Source organism: Calliphora vicina, chromosome 5 (assembly GCF_958450345.1).
Source record: "Calliphora vicina chromosome 5, idCalVici1.1, whole genome shotgun sequence".
NCBI lineage: Eukaryota > Metazoa > Arthropoda > Insecta > Diptera > Calliphoridae > Calliphora > Calliphora vicina.
In genome coordinates, this window is record NC_088784.1 from 49,523,865 (window position 1) to 49,533,940 (window position 10,076).

Here is a 10,076-nt window from a genome sequence, read left to right on the forward strand (position 1 = left end):
AGTCTCTGCCAGAGGTTCTGTACGGCCAAAGTACAGAATGAGATCGCCTGGCCCAAAGGCGATCACTATAGAAGAAGTCCTAAACCAAAGGAAGATCCTGCCATGTGGTTAAAAATCGACCGGATCGATATCCTTCTAAAAGCCTCATCAAAATAAAATGTATATAAAAAGAAATATAGAAAAAAATATGTATATAATAAATTTAAAAAAAAAACTACTGTGCATCCATTTGCACGTATAGGGTCAGTAGGCGTTAACCGCCATTTGACAAAAATTTAACCATAAAAATATAGAAAAAATAAAATGTAAACTATAATATATAATAAATAATTTTTAAGAAATAGAAATTAATTACATAGTTCTTATTAAGTCTAATTAAGTAAAAAAAAAAAATTTTTAAGGTCCTTTGAAATAGATTAGAAAGGATAAAAAAATGCATATTTGCACAGAAATAGTAAATCTTACAAGATCATTAGAAAATGCATACATATCGGACGGTTTGTCATGCGAATTGGCAAGTAAATATTCTACACAGGTTGCCGTAAAGGCACTTGCTAAAAACTGCACCATTGATAAAGTTAAACTTATCATGGAAGCAGGACAGTTTAACAGCATGAATGAAGCTGTCAGTAAGTTTGTAAATAGCTGTACCGAGGCAACAGGTCAGCAGAATGCCATACTATACTATGGCCAAAGACAGAATAATTATGATAGGAGAAGAGACTATAACAGAAATAACAATAACTTTTATGCCAACAATGACTTTAAAAATCCGAATAGAAACGGAAATAATACTAATAACAGCAACAGAAATAGATGGCGACGTGGTAACAGCAGCGGAAGTTATGTAAGAGCAGCCAATCTATCTGATAGCGATTCGGAAAACCCGAACGCTCCCTAGGATCAGAATAGTGTACAATCTTAACCTCAACTTTAGCATTTTCATAAGACTACAGATTAATCAAACTAAAGAATTATTAACATTGCTAGTGCAGACATATCCTTGCTAAAACACCAATATGACTTTAAAAAATTAAATACTAAATATATAACAAAATTAAGTGGAATAGGTGAAGGCAAAATTAGATCTCTGGTACGATGTTTTTTTTTTATCTAAGATACAAGTAGTTTTTAATACCTCATAACTTTCACGTTGTGAGAGATGAATTCACCATACCATGCGACGATATTATAGAAATGGATTTCATTAAAAAATATAACTGCGTTCTTGAATTCAGCCAAGACCAGGATGTTTTATTTTAAGACCTGAAAATTTTCCACAGCAGATAGAAGTACCAATTATAAGTGCTTACAGCGGTATTACGTTGCCTGCCAGAGCAAAGGTGATTCGTCAAGTAAGATTCACTCATGCTGAACAAGAAATAAATTGTTCCAAATCAGGAGCCCCAAGAAGGTGTATTTAAAGCTAACACGTTGGTTAAATCTGACAAAGCCTTTATTAGGATTTTAAATACCAATGAAAAGATAATTATGTTGCTGATGCTTTATCACGTATATCCATAAATGACTTGAAAAAAATAAACAATGAAAATAACAATATATACAAAATAAACACACGATCAATGGCAAAAGAGTCACTTAAAAAGTCTCCAGTTACAATAGACAAACGGCATTTAGAAAATGAAAATGAGAAGCCCAATATATTTGTACCAATTATGAATTCTGACGTCAGAAAATTTTGTAAGCTAAAGATTACCCCACAAAAGTTTTATATTAAACGTGGCAAATCTACATTAGCATGTATACAAATGAATGAATTGTTTATTAATGGGAAATTTGACTTTGGACAATTTTTCCCAAGGCTCGAAGAAGTGGCCGGTAAACTAAACATTAATAAATTACAAGTGGCACCTAGTGAGAAAATTTTCGAATTTATCTCTATTAATGAATTTAAAGAAATGGGCAATAAATTATTAAAATTATTAAAAGTAGCGCTACTTAATGAGGTGATTCACGTAACAAGTGCCAAATTAATAACAGAGATAATGAAACGTTACCACGATGATCCAGCAGAAGGAGGACATTCTGGTGTTTCAAGAACTCTTAATAAAATAAAAAGATATTATTTCTGGAAGAATATGACTCGTGATATTACGAAATATGTTAAAATGTGTCAAAAATGCCAGTCGGCTAAAATTACAAAACACACAAAAATGCCATTGACTTTGACAAACACACCGACTAAACCATTTGATACGGTAATAGTGGATACTATAGGTCCACTACCAAAATCTTATAACGGAAATTCTTATGCTGTCACAATAATATGTGACATGACAAAATATCTTGTAACGGTACCCATACAAGATAAAAGCGCAAAATCAGTTGCGAAAGCTATATTTGAACATTTTATTCTTACTTATGGTCCGATGAAGACGTTCATTACGGACATGGGTACAGAGTACAAAAACTCAGTACTTAATGAATTGTGTAACCTTTTAAAAATAGAGAATATTACATCGACTGCTTATCATCATCAGACACTAGGAACTGGAAAGAAGTCATAGAACCTTCAACGAATATGTAAGATCATACATATCCGTTGACAAAAGCGATTGGGATGAATGGCTCAAGTATTTCACTTATTGTTTTAATACTACGCCATCTACGGTACATGACTACTGCCCTTATGAGTTAGTTTTTGGTAAGCTTCCTAATGGGTTTCAACAATTTAATGAGATTCAATCAATAGCTCCTGTATATAATGTAGAAGATTATGCTAAGGAAGTTAGATATAGATTAGAAGTGGCACATAAGAGGGCCCGAGAACTAATTGATAGGTATAAGTTAAAACAGAAATTAAATTATGATAAGACATTGTTAGATTATACATTTAAAATAGGAGATTTAGTTTTAGTTAAAAATGAAGCAGGTCATAAATTAGATCCACAATATAAAGGACCTTTTGAAATTAAAAATATAGATTTAAGAAATAATGTAACAATAATAGATAAGAAAAATAACAAAGAGCAAATAGTTCATAAGAATAGACTTAAGATTTTTAACAATGAATAGAATTAAAATTTTCCATTATAAAGTCTACGTAGACATATTTTAAATTACTTATAAGATATATATTTTGTAATAAAATTTAATATTAAGGTTATTGTAATCATTTGTTAAAGAATGTCCATACACTTAAAAACTGTATGAACATTCTTCCGTAAAAGGGAGGTGTAGCATAAACCATATGTCAACTATACCGACAGAATATTGAAATGCAAAAGATTAATATCATATTACAGAAACGACAAAACAGTAAACACTTTGTGTGTTGTACTAATCGTTACTTAATTTTTATGTGATTCTTGCGTTCAATGTTCTGTCCAACTGCTACATTCTCCACTTTAGGTTAAAATGCAATGTAAGCATTAATTTAGTATATAATCAATAAAATTTTAATAAATGGACACACTTTGCATTACCAACTCTGAGCTGTAATTTAGCTCGAGCAAAGTGGTATAAAAATAAAACAACTTTTGATTTTCTTCTCTTATAATAGAGTGTTATATTCACCACACAACAAATAAAGTTGTTGTGTACAACATCAACAACATACGTATAATCAGCTGTTTCCGGTTTGTTTTCTTTTACTTCCATATTGTTTTGTTCACGCCGATATTAACAACAGCATCAGCTGTTCTTCACCAAGTATAAAAGTTCGACAAAAAGTAAAAATGTTTATTTTATAAGATATTAGCAGAGATTTTGCAATTATTGAACAGTTATCAATAAAATTAGAACCAAAATATCCTAATTATGATATTAATCTTATTTTTTCCATTTTCCACCACAATTTGCTTTTTTCTTTAGATTTCGCTGTTACTTTTATTGTTTACCTTTTTTTTAAATCTTTATGTCAGCTGTACAGCAGTGCCATTTGTCTATATTTTGTTTTATGAAAACATTTTCTACATTTGAGGTGGCACCCAGTTAAAGCAGGGACCGTAACAATTATGACATTTATAATAAATATCACAACATAATTGTTATTTTCTGAGTTTTATTTTTTTGTCAGAAATAATTGTTATTTTCAGATTTTTATTTTTTTTTCTCAGAAATAATTGTTATTTTTGATTTTTATTTTTTCTTTTGTCAGGCTGTATGTTGAAATCAAAGTTGATTTCAACATACATCCTGACAAAAAAAAATAACTTACAAACATGATTGATACACCAATATATCGGGAATTCTTCCGGCTCGGTTGCCATTTAAAATCGAGAAAATCGTCCCACAAATGGCTGAGATAACGGGACAACCTCGATCTTTGGCATATTTTTGATCTATATCTGGATAACTAAGACATTAATATAGGCATTATGGATAGCTAATGATAGATATTTCAAAGTCCATTAAAAATAAGTTTTTTCCAAAATTTGTTGAAAAAAATGTATGACAAAAAAAAAATTTTAATGAAAAAAAAATTCAGGTTAAAAATATTTTTCGCGATTTTGACCCATTGTAGGTCAAATCGTTGTAATGGACTTTGAAATATCTATCATTAGATATCCATAATGCCTATATTAATGACTTAGTTATCCAGATATAGATCAAAAATAAGCCAAAGATCGAGGTTGTCCCGTTATCTCAGCCATTTGTGGGCCGATTTTCTCGATTTTAAATGGCAACCGAGCCGGAAGAATTCCCGATATATTGATGTATCAATCATGTTTGTAAGTAATTTGGGGGCTACGGAAAGTTGATTTCAACATACAGCCGAATAGACGGACAGATGGACATGGCTTAATCGACTTCGCTATCTATAACGATCCAGAATATATTTACTTTGTGGGGTCGCAAATGAAAAATATAGAAATTACAAACGGAATGACAAACTTATATATATCCTTGCTAAAAATAAAAATCAAAAAATAACAATTAATTCTGAAATTTTAATTTTATGAAAATATTGTTGAAAACAATCAAAATGGTATGCTTGACTTGACTCTCCGATATTATCCTGTGATGGCTTTTTTCCTTAGAAATTTCAAGAATAATTATTATTTTTGGTCCCTGAGTAAAAGCCTGTTCAATTTAAAACAGACTTTAATTTTGACTATAGTTGCAAACTAATTAAAAGCAGGGTTTTTTTTAAAGTTGTTTCTAAAAAGAACCGACTTTAGTGTTTGACTATGATTATGGGCCATTATTACACAAAAATAAACGAAAACTAGTAAGAAAGTATGGTCCGTCAAGCCCGACCATATAATATCCAACACCAAGTAAATGAGTAAAAATATTCTTTTAAAATATCAATAACTTATATTCGTGAGTGATTTTCGGAAATTTGTGTAGATACATATATAAATTAAACATTTATGACCGATAAAGTCCAATTTCGAGAGGTCATTTGTATGGGGGCTAGGTGAAATAATGGACCGATTTCTGCCAGTTTCAATAGGCTTCGTCCAAATTTTATCGAAATATCTTCAAAATTGCGACATGTACTCTGCGCACAAGGTTTACATGGACAGCCAACCAGCCAGCCAGACGGACATCGTTTAAACGACTCAGAAAGTGATTAGACCAATATTTTTGGGCGTTACACACATCTGCACAAACGCATAATACCCTCTCCACTATGGTGGTGAAGGGTATATGTTGAACGGAGTTCAACCACTCATGAATACCATTATTGGTTCATTTGATATATTTGATTTTTTTTATTCTTTTATATATAACGAACTTAAAATTGATTTTGTCTCTTATATTTGAATATTTTTTTTTTGGTTTATCACTCTATCTCTCTCTCTCAATAATGTAAATATATTCCGCTAGAATTTCAATTTTTATACATAATTGTTTGTTAGTTTTAAGTTTTTTCATAATAAGTTTTTAATAAATAGCCAAAGAAGGCAGTTCGTTTTTGTTTAATCGGAATATCAACGTAGTTTTATTTTAAACCCAACTTCCTTCGAGGAGTCCTGGACGTATCCTGGACTGGATAGAATCATAGATCACATAAGCAGGTGGTCTTTTGAAAATACTGGCAGTAATAATCCCTATTAACTCCACTTATAACAAACATCAGACATAGGGTCTGAATAATTTTTTTTAACTACACAAGTTATTATTCCGAACGAAGTAATAATATCAAGAAGATGCTGATGAGCATCCCGTGCTTTTGCAGCTATCATATCATTTGTGGTCAAATAGTGATCATCGTATTAAAAAAAAAAGTTGTGCCGCAACAAAATCTACAAAGTCAAGGCAACCACTTGAAGGTATATGAAGAGGAAAAAGTCTGGTGTGTATTGTGATTTATAGTATTTTTTGTGGCAATTTAATTTAAAAAAAAAACGAAGAAATATAGAAAAGGTAAAAGTTACCAACATTGTAAAACCCGAATATTGCATAATAATTTACATAGAAAAAAAACAACAATCAACTGCATCTACTTTTGATCAAAAAATTCGCAAAAAAAAATTAAACCAAAATCGAAGAACTATAAAATAAGAAGAAAAATAAAAATTCCCCTAGAAATCTCAAACGGGAACAATTTGCAAAACAGCAATAACAACATTTATTTAAAGTTCTTTATACACATAGTGGTGGTCAAAAAGCAAAAACAAAATAATTGGAAGTTATTGTATAGGCAGCCGAGTAATATATTTTGGTAATCGAATTTTAAGTCGATAATTTCATTCGAATATAATCAACACTTTTTTGGGAAAGGTGTTCACAGCGAGTAGATCGTTCATTCGAATATAATCAACACTTTTTTGGAAAAGGTGTTCACAGCGAGTAGATCGTTAAACTATTTTATTCAAAACAAGGTTTTACAATATTCCTGAAAAATTAAAAATCTAGTGGATTATTTAATTTGTTACGCAGAAGTTTTATTCCATTTTAATAGTCATAAGGATTAAGTTTCAGTGGGTAGAAAATGTTAAAAAATAAATGTAAATTTTATATAAACCATATGACTGGGTTTTGTAAATCTTTTGAAAAAATGAATGCAGAGAATCTTACTGAGACTTTACTAGAGGTAAAACAAAATGAAATAGAACGTCGATGTTTTAAGCTGGTTGAATCATTTGAACAGTATATAGCAGAAAATGAAAGCTTTCAAGAGGAAGACTACAAAGATGATATTTCACTAAAATATGAAGCTAGCGAAGTTTATCAAAATACAAAAGCGAGAATTATTAGCAAATTAAAGCCTCTCAAGAGATAATCAGCATACATTAATGGAATCATCAATGGTACAAAACCATGCCCCGGCTCCGTTTAAAGTGTCCCCATGCGATACACCTATTTTTGAGGGAGGGTATTCGAAATGGCCAGCCTTTTAAGCAGTTATTATAAATTATCCTAATCTGTCCTCGACACAGAAACTTTATCATTTGCGAAGCAAAACAAGGGGGAGGCATACCATATCGTTACACGGTTCGATTTGATTGACGATAATTTTGCTCTAGCTTGGGAAGCACTAAAAAGTAGATATGAAAATCCTAGAATCGTTGCTCATCAGCAAATGAAAACTATGTTTGGTCTTCATGCAGTTCAACATGAAACATCAAAGTCTATACGGCAAATTCAGATTATTCTCAACGAAAGTCTTCAGATTTTCGATTCTTTGGATTTAACCAAATCGTGGGATTCAATCCTAATTAATCTCTGCACAACAAGGCTTCCAGAGGAAACCACGCGTGCATGGGAAGATCAACTAAAAAACCACAAGCAATGGCCCACTTGGCAACAATTAAATGAGTTTCTGTCAAATAGAATTGAAATGTTAGAAACAGTAGCCGATCTTCGAAAACCTTTTGGAAAGGAAAATCAAAACATGAAAAGTCAATCATTTCATACTCAGGCTTCATTCGAAAAAAATAAATTTTCTTGCAAGCAATGCAAACAGAATCACCCATTAAGGACATGCAAATATTTCAAAGCTTTACCTGTCAGGGATAGGATTAAATATGTCTTCTCCAACAAGTATTGTGTAAATTGTTTATCACCAAATCACTTCAAATCTAAATGTGAAAGTACCCATCTTTGCACCCGATGCAATCAAAAACATCATACTATGGTACACTTGGAAGAAGGAGATAAATATAAAAGCAATGCAAATATAATTGAAAATAATAAGCAACAATCACTTGATGATGAAACCCCTTCAACATCTGGTGTTAAGTCCAATAATACAACACTCGTCAATTTAACAACATCCAATGACAATAGTACTGAAAAAGTCAATTCGTATCTAACACAAAATTATAAAGCAGCAACCATTTTGCCTACGGAACTTGTTTATATCGAGAAGGGAGGAGAATTATTCAGTATAAGAGCCCTACTAGTTACTTGCTCAGAAAAATCATTACCGATGAAAAGTTGTAATTCTCAAATTTCTGGCTTAGAGGGAGCTATAGTTAGTACTTCAAAGGGTTGGAGTTCTGTCCCATTGAAATCTAAAAAATCAAACTTTCGAATATGTATAAATGCTTTTGTGGTCAAAAAACTTACTAATCTTTTACCTTCCCGATCTATACAGAAATATAACGTTGATGAACTTAAAAAGTTCGATCTGGCAGATCCGCATTTCTACAAGCCTGGTAATATTGACATTATCATTGGTAGCAACTATTTGCCTTCGATAAATCTAAAGGGAGTCGAACTCAATGTCCTAGGTAGTTTAGAGGCCCGAGAATCAAAATTTGGTTGGTATTTGTATGGTCCTGAACTTGTTGACAATATACAAGTTTTCTCCACTAGAGTCTCAATTTCGGAAGATTTTTCACTCAGCGAACAAATTTTTCGCTGATCGAATTTTATCTGAAAATGATGTTAAATGCGAAGATTTTTACCAAAAAACCACAGAAAGACAATCTGATGGTAGATATATTGTACGATTGCCTTTCAAAGAAGAATTTCCAAACGACATATTTTTGGGTCCATCTAGAAAATCAGCTCAGGCGCAATGTTATCGAATGGAACAGACGCTTAATAAATCCCCTGATTTAAAACATGAATACATAGAAGTTCTTCAAGAATATATAAAAATAAATCACATGGAACCTATTTTCCACATATAAGATAAAAGCGAAAAACAGTTCTCGTTCTATTTGACGCATCATGCGGTCGTTAGGCCTGAAAGCAAATCAAAAAAAGTGAGAGTAGTTTTTAACGCCTCAAAAAAAGTGGAAGTGGATTTTCGTTAAACGATGTTTTGCGTCAAGCGCCAACTCTCCAGTCAGATTTAATACAAGTTCTTTTGGGTTGGAGAAAATACAAATATGTATTCACAGGCGACATTGAGAAGATGTACCGCCAAATATTAATTCATGAAGAAGACCGTTCTTATCAGTACATTTTGTTTCGCAGTGAGGAAGACGAACCCTTAAAAACATACCAACTTAAAACTGTCACGTTTGGCATGAATTGCGCCCCCTACTTGGCGATAAGAATTCTCCAAGAATTAAGTAAAGATTGTAAAAACACGTTTCCACTAGCTTCAGATATTTTAAAATATGAAATTTATGTAGATGATATTTTGTCTGGCGGACATTCTCTAGAAGAGACTAAAATTACTTGATGCATTAAAATCAGCAAGTTTTCCTATGAAAAATATAACTGCCAATGTGCCCCGGGAAGATCTTCTTGATGAAGAATTTTTGAAAATCGATACCTCCAGTACAATAAAAACATTAGGAATGCAATGACGGACACATTATACTATGTTGTAAATCCCATAAAAACTTCAACATCCACTACCAAAAGGCAAATTTTGTAAATAATTGCTAAATTATTTGATCCCATAGCCTGGTTGGGACCAATTGTTATAATGGCAAAACTTTTAATGCAAGAGTTGTGGGAAGACAAAGTAGATTGGGATGAAGAGGTAGTACCGCATTTATTAATACGATGGAATACTTTTCTGAAAAATCTTCCAGATATTGCATTAATAAACATACCAAGATTGATAAATTTTTCTCCGCAATACTTGATACAACTTCACGGATTTTGTGATTCATCTGAAAAGGCATACTGTGGCTCCGTATATATGCGTACGATATCACTCAATGAACAAATTTATTGTAATTTGCTAGTGGCAA

At 31.8% G+C, this 10,076-nt stretch overlaps 1 protein-coding gene across 1 annotated transcript; it reads left to right on the plus strand.

Moving 5' to 3' along the window:
- Positions 1 to 433: 433 nt before the first annotated feature.
- On the plus strand, positions 434 to 901 carry LOC135961234 (probable serine/threonine-protein kinase clkA). The gene has a single exon (XM_065512726.1). It carries the CDS (start codon positions 434 to 436, stop codon positions 899 to 901), a length of 468 nt encoding a protein of 155 aa, XP_065368798.1.
- The last annotated feature ends 9,175 nt before the right edge of the window (positions 902 to 10,076 follow it).

What these genes read in the sequence shown, in the direction of transcription:
- LOC135961234 (XM_065512726.1), top strand. Translation starts at nt 434, where the DNA reads ATGCATATTTGCACAGAAATAGTAAATCTTACAAGATCATTAGAAAAT.